At 41.9% G+C, this 23,057-nt stretch overlaps 1 protein-coding gene across 1 annotated transcript in view; it reads left to right on the top strand.

The window, feature by feature from the left end:
* The window catches only part of SLC10A7 (solute carrier family 10 member 7), a 240,268-nt gene that overhangs the window by 77,829 nt on the left and 139,382 nt on the right, over positions 1-23,057 (top strand). Inside the window, exon 5 of the mRNA XM_040331731.1 lies at positions 18,767-18,805. Coding sequence (XP_040187665.1) covers positions 18,767-18,805 — 39 coding nt within the window. The remainder of the gene's footprint in view (positions 1-18,766; positions 18,806-23,057) is intronic.

Below are 23,057 nucleotides of genomic sequence, written 5' to 3'. Positions count from 1 at the left end.
GTGAATGGGTAGGGGTACGATGTACCCCATACTCATTCACATAGGGTGGGGGGCCGGGATCTGGGGCCCCATTATTAAAGGGGGCTCCCGGATTCCGATAAGCCCCCCTCCCGCAGGCCCCAACAACCACCAGCCAGGGTTGTCGGGAAGAGGCCCTTGTCCCCATCAACATGGGGACAGGGTGCTTTGAGGTGGGGGGACCGCAGGGCACCCCCTACCCCAAAACACCCACCCCCCCATGTTAAGGGCATGCCGCCTGGTACGGTTCAGGAGGGGGGGGGGCGCTCGCCCGTCCCCACCCCCTTTCCTGACCGGCCGGGCTGCATGCTCGGATAAGGGTCTGGTATGGATTTTGGGGGGGACCCCCACAGTTTTTTCGGCGTAGGGGGTTCCCCTTGAAATCCATACCAGACCTAAGGGCCTGGTATGCTCCTGTAGGGGAACCCATGCCGGTTTTTTATTTAACATTTGGCGTGGAGTTCCCCTGTTGGAGGGAGGGGTTTACCTTAGAACAGGTTCACACTGGGGCGACTTCTGTAAAGTTGCCTCACTGTGAACGGGGATCCGACTTGGAGGCGAATTTAATTGAAATCTATGGGTACAAGTCGGATTGAAGTAGTACAGGAACCTTTTTTCAAGTCGGAGCGACTGCAGTAGTGTGCATTAAGACTGCTCCATTCACTTACATTGATTTCTTCATGCAGCGCGACTAGGGGCGACCTGAAGTCGGATTCCAGGTCGCCCCTGTGTGAACCGGCTCTTATGCCGCGTACAGACGGTCGTTTTTTGTGATGAAAAAAACGACGTTTTAAAAAAGTCATTTAAAATTATCGTGTGTGGGCAAAACGTCGTTTTATGTCTTAAAAAAACGACCAAAAAAAATTCGAACATGCTCGAATTTTTTGTGTCGTTTTTCAAAACGTCGTTTTGTTTCACAGAAATTGACCGTGTGTAGCAAAAAACGACGTATAAAACAACGTTTTTAAACCCACGCATGCCCAGAAGTTAGCTATGAAGTGAGCTTCAATGGAAAAAAGTGGTGAAACGTAACCTCGCTTTGCTAGAGCATTGTGAAAAAACGATGGTCTGTATGCTACGTCGTTTTTGAAAATGAAGTTTCAAAAACGTCGTTTTTTACATCACATAAAACGTCGTTTTTTTTCCATCACAAAAAACGACCGTCTGTACGCGGCATTAGTGTTTTCACATGAAAAGATATAAAATATTTACAAAAATGTGAGGGGTGTACTCACTTTTGTGAGATACTGTGTGTGTATATAATGTATAGTGCTCAGCATAAATGAATACACCCCTAAGGTTTGAATCAATATCTCAACGAACACAAGAATAATTTTCAAAAGTTTGACAAAACTGAGTTTTTTATAGAACATTTGTTTAGCTCATTACATGAATGTAGGGTTAATAATATAATTTGGATTACAAAATCTTCAGTTTTTCTCAAATTAGTTGATGCAAAAATGAATGTACCCCACAACAAAAACAACTACAGTTAGTATTTTTTTATGATTTCCATGATTTGTAAGGACAGCACCAAGTCTTCTATTCTTCCCATTCTTCTTCAGAAATGCAACCATGGCCTTAGATGTGCGTTTTGGATCATTGTCATTTTAGAAAAGTGCATCTTCTCTTTCAATGGAGAGCAGTACTTGTGAGAATTCATGATACCATCAATGAAATGCAGCTCTCTGACACCAACAGCCCCACAGACATTGCCACCACCATGTTTCACTGTAGGCACCATGCATTTTTCTTTGTACTTCTCACCTTTGTGGCACCATACAGTTTTAAAGCCATCAGTTCCAAAAACATTTATCTTGGTCTCATGACTCCAGAGTACAGAGTCACAGTAGTCATCTCTCTTCTTTTTTTTAGCATGGGCCTTGGTAAATTTTAGGCAGGCTTTTTTGTGCATGGGCTTTAAGAGAGGTTCCTTCGTGGAAGACACCCATGCATGTCATTAATCAGCAGTGTACACTGTATTGTATCACAGGAAAGAATCGCCACAGTTTGGCTTTTTACTACTTTAGCTTCCTTCTGTGAACTTGCATGGTGATTTTCTTCAACTCTTCTCATCAGAAGACGCTCCTGTTGAAGTGTTGTGGATGGCCTGGACGTCTCTGTGAGAATGTTGGTTTCATCTTTCATTTTTTTATATCACTTTTTCTACAGCATTCTGACTGATCACTTCACCTTTCTTGTGTAAAGAAATAATTTTCTTTCTCGGGCCTTCGGACATTTCTCTTCCATGTGGAGCCATTGCTGACAGCATGCAATGGGAAGGGGTTTTCTTTATGTAACACCCTTTTATAATCAACTGTTTGCTGGACACCTGTTTAATGAATAATTAGAATTAGGATTTTGTTGTCTAAAATGTAGCTTTGTATTTGTGTTCATTTTTGCAACAGGGTCTTGAATGAATTTGTTAGGGAAAAATACCTTTGTGTGTGCAAATTAACAAATCTTGGTTGCAATCAATGGTCCACATTTGTGGGAGTATTTTGTAGTATAGTTTCCCATAGAAAATGTCGATTCTGAAAGGAATGTAAAGGTTTTCCGACAAATCTGTTGGGGTGTACCCATTTATGCTAAGCACTGTGTGTGTGTGTTTGTGTGTGTGTGTGTGTGTGTGTGTGTACACACACACACACACATATAGCGCTTAGATTGTAAGCTCTAACAGACAGAGCCCTCCGACCTCCTGTATTGAATCGTATTGTAACTGTACTGTCTGGCCTCATGTTGTAAGGCGCGGCATAAAGTTTTTTTGCTATGTAAATCCTGGTATAATAAAAAATTTATATAATGTATATTTTATAAGCTGATGTTCAGATATGATGATTATTGCATACTTCCATTCATCTAACTTGAACCAACATAAGTATGGATATTACATACCTGAGGGACTGCTGAGGAAGCTGGCAATCACTGTTGTATTTGGCACTACTACAGTGAAAGCGCTAATCTTTCCTGGTCCTGTGTGAGCTGTTACTCTTCTGCACACAAACCACAGGAGACCGCTCGTTGGCACAGCTGTGATTCCCAGAACACCTTGTATATTTTAGTTTTTTTTTAATACAAGGCATTCTGTGATTGGACGAGATGGAAAGGAGGGGCAGTGACATCACAATCACCACCTCGTCTGATCAGAGAGTGTCTTGTATTCATTGAAAAAAAAGGCGTTCTCTGAATGGTGGCAGTGCAAGCAAGCAATTTCCTGGGGTCAGTGTGCAGAGGAGGAACCACTTGGCACAGTTCCTGAAAGATCACAGCTTTCAGTGTAGTAGCACCAACTACTAAAATTGTCAGCTTATGCAGGGGCCCTTCAGGTATATGCCATATACATTCTTACATTGTGCTGAGTAATGTACGTATGCTTTGCATATCAGTGACCTAGCTATGAATGTGATGTGTATGCCCATCTTATGTTAATGTTGAAGTATTCGCAGAGTTTGAAAGTGACAGACACCAGTACACAAATGCGTACCCTTTTCATGACCTTTCTCTTCCACACTGGCTGTCTGCTCTGCAGGAGCTGAAGTAAATAACACAAAGCTAATGGCTATATCATTAAAGCTTCCTGTTCACCAATCACTATTCCCCCAAGCTCTCATGTTTACTGTCATCATACCTGTCAGTAATGAAGAGGTCAGTACCACAATACACATGCATTGGAAATGCATTGGCATGTTGATCTGCAAGTGGAAAACTGTATACAGCACTTTCTGGAACTGACTATTCTTTGTCATTATAATCATTTATAATAGACTATGTTGTGTTAAAGTTTATATGAGTGCATTTTTTATTGATTTGCTATCTACCAGATTTCAGCAATTCACTTTGTGTCACAAGGGGGTCACACTTGCCCCTAGTTGTCCTGTTGTCCAGTGACAGAGTCCAGCAATAACAATGCATAAAAATAAAAGCAAAGTATACCATTTGAATTTTGATGCTGTCCCTTTATTTAGGTTTAGTAGTAATAGGCATGCTGCATTGTCTTTCCTCACAATTTAGAAGCCTAACCTATTGCCAAATGAATCCTCTAATAAAATCTCAATCTTTGTTACTTGTCGAATCATGAATGTTGACAAAATAATTTTCAGTCTTCGAACCTGACTGTGTGTGTGGTGTTGTCTCTGTGTTGTGTTTAGAAGCTGATTTTTGTTCAGAGATAATCCATTTTAGTGATCATAGTAGTTTTTGCTTCAGGCTAGTGACCCTGTTGACCTAGCACTGGCCTGCAGCATCTCCTCGAACCTCAGCTGGTGTGTTGTTATTCATACGACAGTCATGCTTTCAGCAATGTCATAATTTTTGGTCTCGCTAGTTAGCTTTTGTTATCGGTTACCATAGACATTAAGGGGTTGATTTACTAAAACTAGAGAGAGTAAGATCTGGTGCAGCTCTGCATAGAAACCAATCGACTTCCAGTGTGTGTGTGTGTGTGTGTGTGTGTGTGTGTGTGTGTGTGTGTGTGTGTGTGTGTGTGTGTGTGTGTGTGTGTGTGTGTGTGTGTGTGTGTGTGTGTGTGTGTGTGTGTGTTTTGTCAAAACTTTATTGAACAAGCTGAAGTTAGGCGCTGATTGACTACCATGCAGACCAGCACCAGATTTTGCACTCTCCAGGTTTAGTAAATCAACCCTTAAATTGTAGGTTGATTACGACCACAAACTATAAGGCCATCAAACAGTTTTTTTTTATTTATTCCGATTAATATTGTTTTAACAGAAAGGAGTTTGGTTGGAGTGCAGCACAGTTTTCACTTATTCCCAGAGCTTATAATACTGAAAGTAAAAGTCTTGTTGTTGGTTATTTTTATTGCCCTGTTTGTTTACTTGCCCTGTGTAGTTGATTTGCACAGAGCAGCTCCAATCCTCCTCTGCTAGAGTCCCTCTTCTGTGCTCCTGGGCCCTCCTTCCTGTCGAGTGCCCCCACAGCAAGCAGCTTGCTATAGGGGTACTCGACAGGAAGGAGGGCCCAGGAGCACAGAAGAGCCAAGTCACAGCTCCCTGTGTCCATTCAGACATGGAGCTCCAGCCCTGCCCCACCCCCTCCCTCTCCTGATTGGCTGGCTGAGTGACTTTGACAGCAGTGGGAGCTGCATGTGAAACACAATGCATGCTGGGGAAGAGCAAAGTCTCATGGGAGATTAGATAAAAAAAGGATGAAAAATTAGAAACTGAAGAAAAAGCAATAGAAAAAATGAAAAACGGACATGAAAACGGATGTTTGATTGACATTCGCATCTGTTTTTCACCCAAAAAAAATAAGGAACTGAACGGAAAGAAAAAAAGGAACATCCGTGTGAAAGAGTCCTAAGAGCAGTGCATACAGTACGCTCTTGCAAGGCATTTGGAAAATCTTCAAGCAGTTTTGACTTTAAACAGTCATCTAGCAAGCATTACCAAGTTTCAGCAAGCTTCAAGTAGCTCTGAAGTCTACAGAAACATGCTAGCAGATTTTTATATACTAACTTTCTGCTATCAGGATTATTTATTTACTTGATCTTGTTTATCATTAATATCACTTATTACTATTTGCATCATCTAGCCTTAAAGCAGAGCTCCACCCAAAGATGGAGCTTCCCGCTTTTCGGAACCCTCCCCCTCTCCGGTGTCACATTTGGCACCTTTCAGGGGGGAGGGGGTGCACCCACTTCCGGGAAACAACTCGTGCAGCAGACACACCCCTACCTGAACCCCCCCCTGCTGTCTCCTGGGAAATACACCCAGGAGAGTGCGGGGACCAGTGACGGCGTGGCGCGCTACTCAAGCATGCGCAGTAGGGAACCGGGCAGTGAAGCCAAGACGCTTCACTTGCCGATTCCCTAACCGAGGATGGCGGCGGGTGCAGCCAAGGGACAAGTGATTGCTCGTCCTCGGCTGACGACATCGCGGGCATGCTGGACAGGTAAGTGTTCATTTTTTAAAAGCCAGCAGCTGCAGTATTTGTAGCTGCTGGCTTTTAAAGAAAAAATTGTCGAAACCTCCGCTTTAAGATAAGTTTTTACTTTTTAAAAAAAATAAAAGTTAATGTACCTTTTTTTGCAGGTTAAAAAAATTTGCATTTTTTTTATTTTTTTAAGCCTTTAAAACATTGCACCAGCGATCAGCTGCAGCATTAGGAACATGTTCCCAAAGGTGAACTTATCCTTTAAGCTCCCGTCACACTTTGGGGGACGTCGCACCGGCAATGGAACCGATCATATCGCCGCGATTTATGAAAGATTCTTGCGCTATGTTCGTACCAACTTCACTGTGACTTGTATATAGACTTCTGTTAAATGAAGTCACAAGCTGCAATGAAATCTGCAGTGCAAATCTTGGCAAATGGTTAGCAAATGCATTAAGCCCTAGTTCGCTCTGGTGTGAACCAGGGATTAATGTACTGTATTTATTGGCGTATAACGCTCACTTTTTCACCCTGCAAATCGGTTGCAAATAGTGTGTGAGTGTTATACGCCGATACTGCAATTTGGGCTACCTCGGAGAGAAAGGGGAGGTGGGTGAGACGAGCGCTGCGGATGGGCATTGATCAAGCTGCATTGATGGGCAATTTTGAGGCTGCAAATGGGCATTGATCAGGCTTCATTAACCACTTAAAGCGGAGGTTCACCCTCAGAGAGCACATTTTCCCCTTATATTAATGCTCGTTTTGTCTAGGGGAATCGGCAAATTGTTTTAAAATATGATCCGTACTTACCGTTTACGAGATGCATCCTCTCCGTCGCTTCCGGGTATGGGCTGCGGGACTGGGCGTTCCTTCTTGATTGACAGTCTTCCGAGAGGCTTCCGACGGTCGCATCCATCGCGTCACGATTTTCCGAAAGAAGCCGAACGTCGGTGCGCAGGCGCAGTATAGAGCCGCACCGACGTTCGGCTTCTTTCGGCTACGAGTGACGCGATGGATGCGACCGTCGGAAGCCTCTCGGAAGACTGTCAATCAAGAAGGAACGGCCGCTCCCGAAGACCCATACCCGGAAGCGACGGAAGAAGATGCATCTCGATAACGGGTAAGTACGGATCATATTTTAAAACAAATAGCCAATTCCCCTAGACAAAACGAGCAGGAAGCTAAGGGGAAAAAAAAAAAAAAAAAGGAATTGGTTGAACTCCCGCTTTAAAGACCTTGCCTGTTTTTCAGTGTTTACAAGATTAAAACATTTTTTTTTGCTAGAAAATTACTTAAAACCCCCAAACATTATATATTTTTTTTCTAACACCCTAGAGAATAAAATGGCGGTCATTGCAATACTTTTTGTCACATCTTATTTGCGCAGTGGTCTTACAAGCGCACTTTTTGGGGAAAAAATTCACTTTTTTTGAATAAAAAAATAAGATAACAGTAAAGTTAGCCCAATTTTTTTTTATATTGTAAAGGATAATGTTACGCCGAGTAAAATGATACCCAACATGTCACGCTTCAAAATTGCGCCCGCTTGTGGAATGGCGTCAAAATTTTACCCTTAAAAATCTCCATAGGCAACGTTTAAAAAATTCTATAGGTTGCATCTTTTGAGTGACAGAGGAGTTCTAGGGCTAGAATTATTGCTCTCGCTCTAACGATCGCGGTGATACCTCACTTGTGTGGTTTGAACACCGTTTTCATATGCAGGCGCTACTCACGTATGCGTTCGCTTCTGCGCACGAGCTTGTCAGGACGGGGCGCTTTTAAAAAAAATATTTTTGTTTTTGTATTTATTTTTATTTATTTTATTAATTTTTACACAAAAAATGGGTCACTTTTATTCCTATTACAAGGAATGTAAACATCCCTTGTAATAGAAAAAGCCCTCAGATCTCATATTTAGACCAAAATGCAAAAAAAAATAAAAAAAAATGACATTTGAAAAAAATGACAACTAGAAAATATGCCTTTTTAAGAAGCATGGGCGGAAGTGACGTTTTGACGTCTCTTCCGCCCTGCTATGCTATGGAGGTGGGTGGGGGCCATCTTGCCCTCACTCGTAGCCGAGCAGGAGACAGGACCCGATCGCCTCCGCCGCTGCCGACGGCTCTGGTAAGCGGCGGAGGGCGCGGGAGAGCAGCGGGAGGGGGGCCCTCTCCCACTGCCGATAATGGTGATCTCGCGGTAAATCCGATGCAGAGGACTGCTCACAGGAAAGATGGATATCTCGGTTGTGCCATTACCGAGATATCCATCTTTTAAAGTGATGACGTATATATACAGTGAGGGATCCTTAAGTGGTTATGGGCACTGACCCTTATTTTGCTTCAAAGTTCTTTATTTAAAATATACTTCCCTGAAACTTCCCTCTTAAAATGAAGGTGCGTGTTATACGCCGATAAATACGGTATTTGCAAACCGCTTTTATCAGTTTATTTTTTGTCTGTTCTCAATATAATTTTATCTATATTAAAATGATATTAAACACAAACAATTTACTTTACATAATTCCTTTTCTTTATGTATGTGCATAGCACTGTATTTCTTTTATTAATAAAAAAATAATAATGTACTTTTTTTTTTTTTTTTTTATGATCGGTATACAGCTGTCATTTGACCTGGCTCTTTCCCAGCCTGTCTGCAGGGAAACATCGACAGGAGGAGCTTCTATTCTAGCCTTGTCTGCTGCTGCCAGTAACATATTAACAAAAAGAAACACAACCTTTGGAATATGTAGTTAAAATACATAAATAATATATTGTCAAATACATTTTTTAAATTGGCATACAGATATGTATTTGAACTCAAATCTTTGTGTAAAAACATGATGTGGGCTATCTGTGGTAAAGTTCTGCCAACCACAGCTCGTTTGACACCCCTCCAGCCTGAGTCTGTCGTTTTGTATGTGCTTAGATTTTCAAGGAGTTGATGTCTACATCAATCAACATGTAATATCCGGCCCCCATAGTGTAGAGTGGTTTAGGGGGCTTTCATTTATTCCTGTGTATAGACCCCCATGTGTGACTCTATAGTCAAATGGGCTGTACAGATAAGAAGGGAACTGAAACTGGAGCATGCTCATTAGATGTTGAAGCGGCTGGTTTAAGCAATTTTAGGCTGCAGCAGGGACATAGACAAGGAGAGAGGGAGAGTGAACAGACTGAGTAAATATAAACAGCATGTTCTGACTATTTTTTAATGCACCAGCGGACTATCAGTCAGTCCCCACATGCCAGGGCGCTAGGGGTAACCCTAGACTCTGAACTGTCCTTTCCGGCCCCCATCCAATCCCTGTCCAAATCGTGTCGCTTTAGCCTCTGCAACATCTCTAGAATACACCCCTTTTTAACCAATGACGCCACAAGCTTTTAATCAACTTCCTGGTTATCTATTGCATTGACTACTGCAACTCACTCCTCATTGGATTAACTTTACGTAGACTATCCCCCCCTTCAGTCCATAATGAATGCTGCTGCAAGACTTATCCACCTTACCAACTGTTCAGTGTCCTCCGCCCCTCTCTATTAATCCTTGCACTGCCTTCCACTCAACCAACAAATAAAATTCAAAGTACTAACAATAATTTACAAAGCCGTCCACAACTCTGCCCCCAGCTACATCAATAACCTAATCTCAAAATACTAACTAAAACGCTCTCTTTGCTCCTCCCAAGATTTCCTGCTCTCTGGCTCCCTTGTCACATCCTCCCATGCTTGCCTCCAGGTTTTCTCCAGAGCTTCTCCCATCCTTTGGAACACCCTACCCCAATCTGTCCGATTGTCCCCTAATCTATCCATCTTTAGACAATCCCTGAAAACCCCTCTCTTTAAAGACACTTATCCTGCTTCTAACTAATACACTGTTTTTACTTTCTCCATCAGCACATTCCCCACATGTACTGTCTAAATACAAAAGAATCAAATAAATGAGAACTGTATTCCATGCCACAAGGAAGTACAGATTATTGTAGGTAACAGTTTTGGCAATGCCTTCTAGTGCTGTTCAGGGATTGCAGGTGTAAACCATACAATTTTAGTGTACAATAAGCAAGGAAAGGCATACTCCTGTTTTAATATTTTTATTTCAGCTAATCGTGCAGATAAAAGAAAAAAAAATATTATCCTTGCAACAAGGCCCATCCACACTTCAATGGTCAACTGCTTGATAAGTGTAGGTTTAGAAAAGTAAGGAGTAGTACATACATACTTTTCGTTCATGTATGCTTCCTCCATCGCATGCCTGTTTCCTCTACGTACAATGCAGGGTTGATAGCCCTGCATTGTACCTGACGATTCAAGGGCTCATTCACAGCCTGGAGCATTAGGGAGGGAAGAACCTTGCCAGAGCCTGCCGTAGTGAGAAATAAGGTAAGTAAGCCTGCTTCTACCTTTTTACACCTTCAATTTAGGAACTCCCAGTCATTAAAGGTCAGCAGCTATAGAGTTGCCTTCACACGGGCCAGTACTTTGCTGGTCTTCGGCTCTTGATGCCTCAATCTTGGCTGTGACTTTCTGCTGTCCTCCTGGGACATTTGATGTGTTCCTGGAGGACGCAGGGGGGTTGGGGTAGCAGTGATGGGAGTGTAAGTTTCAAAATGTCCTTAATTCTCGTCTCTCAAACAAAGGTGGGGAGAGAGGCAGATTAGCGGTACTGTCACCTTTAAGTGAAGGTCTCGTTTTAAAGTGGTACTAAAGGCAAAGTCAAAAAACATTTAAATACATTTTATATATATATATATATATATATATATATATATATATATATATATATATATATATATATATATACACACACACCCCCCCCCACACACACACACACACGTGCGCGCGCGCGCACCCACACGAACACACACACACACACACACACACACACACACAGTATCTCACAAAAGTGAGTACACCCCTCATATTTTTGTAAATATTTTATTATATCTTTTTATGTGACAACAGAAAAAATTACACTTTCCTACAAAGTAGTGAGTGTACAGCTTCTATAACAGTGTAAATTTGCTGTCCCCTTAAAATTACTCAACATACAGCCATTAATGTCTAAACTGATGGCAATAAAAGTGAGTACACCCCTACGTGAAAATGTTTCAATTGGGCCCAATGTGTCGATATTTTGTGTGACCACCATTATTTTCCAGCACTGCCTTAAACCTCTTGGGCATGGAGTTTACCAGAGCTTCACAGGTTGCCACTGGAGTCCTCTTCCACTCCTCCATGACGACATCATGGAGCTGGTGGATGTTGTAGATCTTGCACTCTTCCAACTTAGGGTTTAGGTCTGGAGATATGCTTGGCCAGTCCATCATCCTTTACCCTCAACTTATTTAGCAAGGCAGTGGTCATCTTGGAGGTGTATTTGGGGTCGTTATCAATAGGGGTGCGCCGAATGGAAACCGAACATGAAGGATGATACACTAGGCCGAAACCGATACCAAAAATGCCAGTTTAAAAAAAATATATAGATTATATTTTTTATATATAATTGTATTCTATTCGACTTTTTAATATCAATTTAAATTGATATGAATTTATTGTTGGCCATTATTGGAAAGAAAGGTCAAGAAAAATGCAGTCTGCAGTCTCTAACCATCTCTTGTAAAATGTCCTCCGTTTCTAACCATCTCTTGGATCATGTCCTCAGTCTCTAACCATCTCTTGTACCATGTCTGCAATCTCTTACTTAAACTTTAACACACCGCTAATAGTTTTAGCAAAATTTCCATTCGGTGCACCTCTAGCAGATATGATACAAGAGATCAATACAGCCTCACCAGTGCCTGTGGCATGCAGCCTCACCAATGCCTGTCGCATGCAGCCTACCTGTGCCCAGCAGCCTCACCAGTGTCCATCATATGAAGCGTACCTGTGCCCAGCAGCCTCACCAGTGCCTGTCATATTCAACCTGTCTGTGGCCGGATCAGAGCGGCAATCTGTGTGTCACGGAGTGGATTTGAATTACCCAGGCCGCAGTAACAATGTTATCACTTCACACTAATTAAATGTCCCAATGTCAATGGCTCAGTGTGCTGTCTATCACATGAGGCGGGACATTGTTACTGCGGCCTGTGCAATTTGGCTGAGCGACACACTTTTGGCATCTGCTTTTTATGTTCCTTCTTGGCCAATACCAAAATCACAGTTTTCGCACAATAATTTTCAGTGCACCTCTAGTTATCATGTTGGAATAGGGCCCAGTCTCCGAAGGGAGGGGGATCATGCTCTGGTTCAGTATGTCACAGTATATGTTGACATTTATAGTTCCCTCGATGAACCGTAGCTCCCCAGTACTGGCAGCACTCATGCAGCCCCAGACCTTTACACTCCCACTACCATTCTTGACCTGTACATCTGTTTTCTAAGGAATTTCTAATTTTTGGAACAATTGGAATTCAAATTTGTCAAAAATTAATCGACTAATTCAAATTAAAGAATAGCTGGTTGCTAAGGAACGGGCCAGCAAGCCATCAGCCACATCCTTAACAACCGATGACTCTGCTAAATCCTGCTGACAGTTGAATGTAAACAAAACAATTGTCGGAAATAAAAAATATTCACCCCAAAAAGAGGTGTAGTGTAAAAAACGCAGGAGGTAGTTTTTGATCACTGAGTCAAAAAAAAGTTTGACAACAGACGAAGGCTCCTGCAATCTGACAGCTCAGCTGTCTGACGGTTCTTAAATAAGAAGCTGTCTACCTCAGGGATCCTCAAACTACACCCCAGCTGTTGCGGAACTACACATCCCATGAGACATTGTAAAACTCTGACATTCACAAACATGACTAGGCATGATGGGAATTGTAGTTCCTGAACAACTGGAGGGCCATAGTTTGGAGACCCCTGGTCTACCTGGTGTCCCTGCCACTTATGACGTCATCAACAGGGACTATACTGCCAAAGTGTGTTTAAGGTGGCTATGCTAGGCCTAGACTGACTGGATGAGCACTGTCTATATAAATGAAGGAAAACGGAGCAGGGAACAGAGGGGACCTGTAGGGAAGTGTTGGTGCACTCAACCGTTTCAATTAAACCAGTCCCTGTGGTGCGGCTGTGAACTCTCGCTGTAGAAAGGGGCCTTTTCTGTCTATTCTCATAATGCCTGGTGATTAGTGGTGGGAAGAAGAATGTGAGAGGATGCTATGTTCTCCCTGCAGATGCAAACACTGAGGTCTGTGCTCACTGCCCCGGATGTCTCTGCTCCCAGGTCTCAAGCTTGGCCCCTGCTGGTCAGGCCTCTCAGCAGTGTGGTCAGAATGAAACAGATGTGCTCTCATCGGTCCCCTCTGCAAAGAGAGAGACTAGCTGAACAGTCTCAGAAAAGCAGCTCTACTGTTCCTCCTTAACCCAGTGTCTTTTGAGAATTATAGTGCAATAAGCTCCACAATATGGCTTTCTTGACTCCAAATCCCATGACCCTCAGTGTTCTTCATAGGAATCCATAGTATTTTATGGCTATAGTTCTCCCTCTGCTGACTGAAGGGATAGTGCATTGGCATACCAACAGAAAGTGAAAATAAACTGATTGTAAAGAGGTAGTGCCGAGGGGAGCACAGAGCTGTCAGTGCTGGACAAGGGAAAACAGAGGCATGTCTGCCATAATAATATGCAAGTGCGCTGTTCATACTTGCACATTTATTGCAATGCTTCTCTGGCCCTACTAAGTTAATTTTCCCTTTTGGGGAGCACTTGTACAGAGGCAGTGTGGAGCATTTTACTACTGACCTCTCCATATAGTTTCTAAATGACTGGTCCAGAACAAGTTTGCATATTGCTTAAATTCAAATTTCTCCCTGATTTGCTGATCTTCATGCTTGTTCTAGGCCTGTGACTCAGAAGATAATGGAGCAACTGGGGTCAGCATGACAGCAATGCAACTTGGGTCATAAGGTATAAGTGTGTATTTTGGCCAAAATGTGTTAGTTCGCTACCTGTGCTCATAGTGTGGTAAATTAAAAATCTTGGCTCCATTTCTGTTTCAAACCTTGCATTGTCAAAGTCACTCTGAAAGACAATTTCAGAAGTCTGGCCTGCATGTGCAAGCCTGCTCTATTGGACTTGAAACTGTTTAAGCTTGGACTGCTAATGTGTTTCCCCTGAAAATAAATCCTACCTTGAAAATAAGTCCTACTGTGATTTTCGGGGAGGGCTGCAATATAAGCCCGAACTCGAAAATAAGCCCTAGTTTAAAGTGGTTGTAAATGCTAAAATCCACTCTCCTACAGTAGTATATGATGTAAAAGGTGTGTGTTTCTGTAATATAATTGTATCAAATACCTTCGATACAACTGAACTTTTCTCCTGGCTGTCAGTGGGAGATCTCAGCCCCCTCCCTGCAGTGCTCATAGTGGGGAAGACTGCTCGGGGCGAGCCATGGAAGTGCTGAGAGGCACTCTGCAGATATCCGCTGCTCTCCTCTTCTCCCTGGTGTCAGCAGGGATCTCGCCCCCCCCCCCTTTCTCTGCAGGCGCTCAGCTGATCTCCACTGCTCTCCTCTTCTCCCTGGTGTCAGCTGGGGATCTCGGCCCCCCTCCCTCTGCAGGAGCTCAGCTGATCTCCGCTGCTCTCCTCTTCAACAGCTTGGGACAGGCCATGGAAGTGCCCAGAGGCGCTATAAAAAGGTATTTCTACAATAATATTACAGCAACACAAATCCTTTTACATGATATAATTCTGTAATCGTGAGGATTCTAGGATTTTACAATCACTTTTGCTATGGTCACACTGGGAATTCCTGACAGGCAGGGAGGAAGAGGGGGGAAGAGAATAAAGCACATTGCATGGCAAGCCCTACCCCAAAAATAAGCCCTAGTGTGTTTTTGGTTGCCAAAATTCATACAAGACCAAGGCTTATTTTTGGGGGAAACACAGTTTGTATGCATTTCAGTAGTCAATCATTTTTTATATAGTACAATTTTTGTTTTAAAAACTGTTGTGACAGGTCTAAGTACATTTATATTTGGTAAAATACTAATGTTTAATAAAGGTTTAGCATGAAAATCGTGCTTTTATGATTGCTTGTTTGTGTAACCCGGGTGTGTACCCGAGCAAAAATGTAGAAAGTTTGTATTTGGGGAAACAGCATTACATAGAGGTGTATCAGCTTGTGTTTTATGGACACGTTTGGTTTATGGCTATTTTTATTTAACTATTAACTTCATCTTACTGTGTCACAGTGTGGCTACATCCTTTTGTATGCATTTAAACAGTCTTTTTAAAAGCCCGGGTGTATTTCAGCCAGTAGCTCTTGCAATATCCCATTCACACACAAGAATTGCAGAGAGCCGAGGTCTGAACTTTATGTAAAAGGAGTGCTTGCTGAAGATTTCTTTTATTAACTGTCATCATCTTCATAATATATGGCCAAATAACTGCAGTATAATAACTAAATTTGAGAATAATAGGCCCCTTAAGAAAGGCCCCAGTCATTCATGATAGTCAGTGACAAATAGGTTGGAACAAAGTAACATGCAGTGCTTGTCCTGCTTACATTCTCTCCTTGGTGTCATTCTCATCTGTCAATGTCCTGGCTGTGCTCTTATTAAAGTGCACTTCTACTAACGCAACTTAATTTCTGTAAGGAGAAATGACAGCCTACTTCATTTAGCCCCTGTAATCCCATTCTTAATTTTTGCTTTGTTGCAGGGTAGTTATAATAAATTCAAAACATAAAATTTCCAAACAATTGCAGAGTTATTTAATTATCTTGCAAATTTGCATATTTCGCTCCACTGTTGTTAGACCATTGCTAAGCTTTGACTGTTTTCATAACCACTTCGCTACCAGAGCAGTGTTTTCATTTTTTTCAAAAAATCTGCATTTTTTGCTAGAAAACAATAAAAACCTCCAAACCTATATTTACTTGGAGCAGAAGTCCTGCAATGATGGCAGATGCAAATTATGATGCAAGGTTTTTGTGCAATTGTTTATCAAATCTATATTTTCAGGAAAAAAATACACTAAAAGGAATTTTAGTGCACACAATAAAATACATAGTTTTACATAAAATATGGGGTTGTGTAAATAGATACCAAGGCTCAAAATTGTACACACCCGTGAAATGGAAAAAAATTACTGCATCCAAAATTGTCCATTATTTCTAACATTTAAATTTTATAAACATTTTATTTATGTATTTAAAGAATTTCATTACTCACTATGGGGGTTATTTACAAAGTGCAAATCCACTTTGCACTACAAGTGCAAAGTGCACTTGCTGTAAATCTGAGGGCTAGATCTGAAATGAGGGGAAGCTCTGCTGATTTTATTCAATCATGTGCAAGCTAAAATGCTGTTTTTTTTTTTAATAACCTTGCATGTCCCCCTCGGATCTACTATCTACTTCCCAGTGCACTTTCAGTGCAATTTCAAGTGCACTTTGCACTTGTAGTGCAAAGTGGATTTGCCTTTAGTAAATACCCCCCTATGTGTAGTTAAAGGTGGTTTGGTGCCTTTTAAGTACCTGCATTTGTCATCATATTATTTCTTGTATTGTATCTATGGTTTCTGCGATCAAGCTGTATGTAAGACCCCAATTTTCGCCATTATTGAGTTTAGGCCCCCGCCGTGTGCCAATTTATGCATTTGTCATTCAAGTATCTATTATTATTATTATCGAAGCCTCTACTACCCACTGAGGTTCTGTCATTTGACTATTAGTCATTTTTTATGCTGGTGCGCTTTTGCTGCACTTTTCCAGGGCGACAAAAGAGCATGAAAACGATACCCCTTTCAAATCCTGTGTTACGAGTCATCCTGCAGGTGTGCTGCACTTTGAAAAGTCCTGCATGCTAAATTTTTGGTGCAGTTTTTCAAAAGCACATAAAAGACACCTTATGAATGTTTGTTTTATTTCAGTATACCTATAGAGCTGAGTTACTGCCTTACAACCTGTATCTGTTGGGGACATCAGCAGAAAAATGTCACCGCCATAGTTTGTGGCTTTGTTTCCTCACATCTTAAAACTGAAGTTTCGCTAAAACCAAATTTGCCTCCAGTTTAATGCCTGGTGCCCATCGTAAATATTATTATTTTGTTCAACCCAGCGGACTGAACTAAATAAAACTGAGGAGGTCGCTGTACTAACTATGCAATGATAGTATTGCAATCTCCCTATTGTGTTCTGACAGGGGGACTGGCCCTCAACAGAACACACCCCTGCCAGAACACACTGGTCAGCGATCAAAGCCATCGGCGGAGTGCACTGATCGGATGCCGATCAGCTGCTGGTTTTCTAGCATGCTTGTTTGACAGAAGCAGATCAATCACCTGTACACACGGGTGAAATTAGTCAGATTTCTACTTTAACATCTGATTTTGGGCAATATTTGGCCCGTGTGCACGGGGCTTTAATCATGCCACATACCTCTGATGAAGTATTCGCCACATTTTGCATGCAGCTGGATCCTGGAGAAATCTTTACTGCAGGAATGCCTTGTCCTGTTTTTGGCTTTGAACTTTTGGCGCTGCAGTGGTCAACAGCTTTAGGCTTTTAGGCAGAACAACAGTACATATTGTCCAGCAGGGACCTTCGTCTCCCCCCTCCTCTATTGAGGAAATGTCTTTCACTGATTTTACTGCTTGTAACATGGTTTGTGAATGGCGGACATTTTACATAACGATGTAAAAAGATATGCTTGTTCCGACGTCCATACTTTGCATTGGCTGCGCCTCATATAGCAGGGGTAACTTTACACCGCACGTAAGCCTAACGTAAACGGCATAGCGGGCGCAAGTACGTTCGTGAATCGGCGTATCTACCTAATTTAGATATTCAACGCGTAAATCTACGGAAGCGCCCCTTGCGGCCAGCGTAAATATGCACCCAAGATGCGACGGCGTAGGAGACTTACGCCGCTCGTATCTTGGCCAAATTTATGCGTAACTGATTCTAAGAATCAGGTGCATAGATACGATGGGTCACATTTGGACTTACGACGGCGTACGTGGAGATACGCCGTCGTAAGTCCTTTGAATCTTGCCTTAAATGTGGATGGGAAAATCCCTTCTACTGAGCTATTGTATTCTTCTGATGGGGAGCCTTCCCTGGCAGCAGAATACTACGATTAGTGTTGCTGGCTATAGTCAGTGGCATTGATCATTCGGGGGAAAAAAAAGTCAGACTGGTTGTACAGTCAGTGCCTGCTGAACCGGCCATATATTCTTGTATGTATGTATGTCTACTTTGGAGCCCATTCATTGCTAACCTGTGTACAGGAACTCTAGAGTGATTGGATACCCAAGAAGTGAGAGGAGATGGCCACCCCCTCTTACATCACAAAACAGCCAAATACATTGTACTAGCATCCACCGTGTTCATAGTCTTACCTTCACTTTCTCGTTCTAGTAGTTGTTATTGCACTGACAAGAGTTTGGCCACTCGGTTCAGTATACTCTGACTTGGTCAGACACACCCCCTCACACACCCATGCGAAAACACTGAGCTAATCGACACTGTGATATTGGAGTCCATAGCCCTGTGCACTACCACTCTTGTGACTTGTAGCTTTATACAAATCTTTACTTTCTCTTCTGCAGCTGAACGGTAAGTATACAGTTTGTTGCTGGGGAGGTCTTCATAAAGTGGACCAGTTGCTTTACATATGTAAAGCACAGATTCCCTTCTACCAGTATAGCTTGAAATCATTATGCATGGGGTTTACAGCTTCCATGCATGTTGGGCCATTTTATATATTTTACTTTCACAATGTAAAAAAGATTATAGATAGATAGATAGATAGATAGAGATATATATAATTTTTTTTCATAGTTTATTTTATGTGTATTTTGCAACAACATTATATGTATAAATCCATTTATATATATATTTTTTTTTCCAGGCTGCTGCCATCTTTAATTCTGCATTTGGGAGTTTCTTGGTAAGTAGTAAGAGCATGTCTTCTTACTGTGTCTGATCATCCTCTAAATAGGCACTGTTTCCAGTTAAATCCATAGCCACTGATAACTGTCCTAATGAAGACATATGTCAATACAGTGATTTATTTCCTTACGGTCTTTAATGAGGTATATTGGATATCCATTACAAAGCATCAAATGGTTGAAGTACAGTAGATACAAAGCCTGAACCATTCTTGTGTTTTAAACAATGACACATGATTGAGCATCTTTGGTCTTGGTTGGCATGTCTCCTGGGTATTGATGCAATTACAATATTGTTTTACGGCACAAAGAGGGACAATTTGTGTTTTTATAAGTAGCAAACTAAACATTGCCTTTATTGAATAAAACATTTTTTTTTTTAGCATTAACCTCTTCTCCCCTTGTCTCAAAAAATAAAATAAAATTGTTGCCGAGACTGCTAGATAACTTGGGAACGGCTCAGATCAAGTGATCCCTTTGTCACAACAATTCACTGATGGGAATGGTCTGCATTGTCCAGTGAGGTTTTCTACTTTTATTGGAAGTGAAAGCAATACCGTTTATTAAGTGGTAACTTCACTTATCATTGATCTAAATAGTGTCGGCTTCAATCCCCAGGAACTGGTATACAGCCCTTTAGTAGGGGAATAGTAATATTCTGTCAGATGCTAGAGAGAGAATATTGTGTTCTAGTAAAATTTAAAATGAAATCGGTTATCTCTGCCAGAGAGACTACCTCGTTTCAGGGCTAAGCTGAAAGTTCAAGGAGTTCTATGGTCACAACATTTTAGTTTTATAACAGGGATATGCAATTAGCGGACCTCCAGCTGTTGCAGAACTACAAGTCCCATGAGGCATAGCAAGACTCTGACAGCCATAAGCATGACACCCAGAGGCAGAGGCATGATGGGACTTGTAGTTTTGCAACAGCTGGAGGTCCGCTAATTGCTTATTCCTGCTTTATAACATCCACATTACAATAGCAATACAAACAGTAGTTCTTTCTGACAGTCCAATATCCGCACACTTGAAAAACCTATTTTCATGTTGAGTCCTCCTCATCTGCAGACCATCTGTTATTACAACTGTCTGGATTCTCTGTATGCTCTGCACCTTCTCCTCTGCTCATTCCTTTGGTTTACTTTTGTTTTTTTAAGGACAAAATATCCAATGGTACCTTGCTGCCTGCAAGCAGTGATTCTTGCACTGACTCCGCCTTCAAGATTGTTTAGATGTATAGGAATAGGCTAGAAATATTTGAAATTCCATGTAAAAAGGATAAATGATTTTAACCACTTGCCGACTGCCTAACGTACGTCGGCAGAATGGCACAGGCAGGCAAAGAAACGTACAGGTACGTTGCTTTGAATATGCCACCTACCGGGGGTGCGCTGCAGCGAGCTCTGTGACTGTGCCCACGGGACATGCGGACTCTATGTCCGCCGGTGTCCCGTGATCGTCTCACGGAGGGGCAGAACAGGGGGATGTCATTGTAAACAAGGCATCTCCCTGTTCTGCCTAGTGAAAGGACACTGATCGTCTGCAATCGGTGTCGTGTCACAGGTAGCCCAGCCCCCACACAGTTAGAATCACTCACTAGGACACACTTAACCCCTTCCTTGCCCACAAGCGGTTAGCCCCTTCCCTGCCAGTGTCATTTACACACTGTATAAATGACAATGGTCGCAAAATAGCGTCAGAAGTGTCTGATGTGTCAGCCTCAATATCAGTCACGATAAGATCACTGCCATTACTAGTTTTAAAAAAAGCCATAAACCACCCTCTTTTTTTGGAGATGCTATAACTTTTGCGCAAACCAATCAATGCGTTTTTTTTTTTTTTTTTTACCAAAAACATGTAGAAGAATACATATCGGCCTAAACCGAGGAAAACTTTTTTTTATATATATATTTTCGGGGGATATTTATTATAACAAAAAGTAAAAAATATTGCAAAATTGTCGCTCTTTTTTTTGTTTATAGCGCAAAAATAAAAACCGCAGATGTGATTAAATGCCACCAAAAGAAAGCTCTATTTGTGGGAAAAAAAGGACGTCAATTTTGTTTGGGAGTCAAGTCGCACGAATCGCAAAAAGTGGCCCGGTCATTTGGCAGCCAAATCCTCTGAGGCTGAAGTGGTTAAATTTTGACCATTGACACACTTTACCCTGTGACCAGATGATGTACATTAGAGAGTTCACTTATTCAGATCAAGCAAAAAAAATTTAACAACATTTTTCAGAAAAAGTGCATTTATACTGTTTGCCTCTTAAAGCTGACCCCACACTTCCCCTCCAGAGATTCATACCTAAAATGATTATAGACTCTATTTTTTAAAATAATAAACATGTTCTACTCGTCAAAACCATTGCAGAGAGCAGCCCCAATCATCTTCTTCTTGGGTCCCACTCTGGCACTCCTGTCGGGCGAGTGCCCACCATAGGAAAAACTGTCCCTGTGAACACTTGCTATCCTAGTCATTTCATCAGAGCCATTCCTAAGGGACAGGGGCAGCATTGGGCATAACTGTTCTAGTAGTTAAGACTTTGATAGGGAGACATGTTCCATAGAGGACCAATTTGTAGAGAGAGGTTATAATAAATCGTCCATTTGGAAAGTGTGAGCGAAGGTTAAAAACATGTCTAGAAGTGATCTCCTGTTGAACTCCCCCCATAACAACAATCATACCAACCATTGCACCAAGGAAGAAGCACAACCTGTGGTCTTTCACATCTTTAAACTAGATACCCATGTAACAAGGGGTCTGAACCATAAGTGGAATATCATTTTATGAGTAGTTTTACTTTGCTTTCCTTTGTTATTTACTGGTCTACGGCCACATCACCCTGAATGCGTCTGATTTTGGAGGCTAAGCAGGTTCGACCCTGGTTAGTACTTGTATGGGAGACCGCCTGGAAATACCAGGTGCTGTATTGTTTTTCTTCTCCTTACCACTCTCCTCCTCTCTTTCATTCCTTTATCCCGCTTTCATATATATCTTTCATACATATCACACCTAAGCTTTACCCTGTCTTGTGGTTCAACCCGCAACCATAATAATAATCATACCTGGCCATATTCATATGCTCTCAAACGTACCTCTAGTGTTTCGGTGTGGATATTGCAATTTCATTATTGTTTAAAGCAGTGGTTCACCGTGAAAAACAAGTTTCTAGCATGCAATTCAGCATAGTAGCGCAAGCTACAGTATGCCTTTATATTTTTTTTTTGGCGCCGTACTCACTGTTTAATCGCGTAGTAAAGTTTCAGACTCCCCGCGGGGAATGGGCGTTCCTATGCAGAGGGAACGTGATTGACGGCCGGCTATGGCGCATCACGCTTCCCGAGAAGAGCCGGAGTAGGACTCGGCTGTTCACGGCGCTATACGGCGCCTGCGCACAGACATCGGAGCTGGCTGCGCAGGCGCCGTGAAGAGCAAAGTCCTTTTTCGGCTCTTCTCAGGAAGCGTGACGCGCCATAGCCGGCCGTCAATCACGTTCCCTCTGCATAGGAACGCCCATTCCCCTGAAACTTTAATACGCGATTAAACAGTGAGTACGGCGCAAAAAAAATAAAATAAAGGCATACTGTAGCTCGCGCTACTATGCTGAATGGCATGCTAGAAAAAGAAAAAAAGATTTTTTAGGGTGAACCCCCGCTTTAAGTAATTGTTTGTTTTTATTTATTTCTCATTTAATTTTATTTTTATTTTTGCTGTAATATTTGAGGTTGACTGAGTAAAAATAAAGTGATGCTTGGTGTTTTTTCTCTTAGATTTTGTATCGTGTCCAACACCCCTTCATTGCTCTCCCCATGCCACACACTGGGTTTTCTTTTGTGTCTTTTTTAATATATATATATATATATATATATATATATATAAAATTATAATTTTTCTTTTCCCTTGGTTGTGGGTTGTATCATGTATGGCTGTATTGGCCTATATATAATAGGTTACCTCGCCCAAAGTGCAATAGATTGCATATGCATTGTTCTTCTGTAGGTTGGTCACCCCACCACTTGATGGCTCTGCAGTACTTATTATCCTTCTGGCTGGATAATGTTCCTCTATGGCAGATGATGCATTTTAACCACAGGTGGGTTCTCACTCATACTGCCTCAACGATTAAGCCTATTAGGGGGCAAAACACGTCTGAGCGACCTTTTCTGCTGCTGAAGAGCTGAAGCCATCTTGCATTGCCTGTTAACATTTTGGCCACAGTGAGTTTGCATCCTGTGTACAATTGTTGCC

This window comes from Rana temporaria, chromosome 1 (assembly GCF_905171775.1).
Source record: "Rana temporaria chromosome 1, aRanTem1.1, whole genome shotgun sequence".
Taxonomy (NCBI): Eukaryota; Metazoa; Chordata; class Amphibia; order Anura; family Ranidae; genus Rana; species Rana temporaria.
The sequence above is the reverse complement of the archived record's forward strand: the minus strand, read 5'-3'. Positions and strand labels throughout refer to the sequence as shown.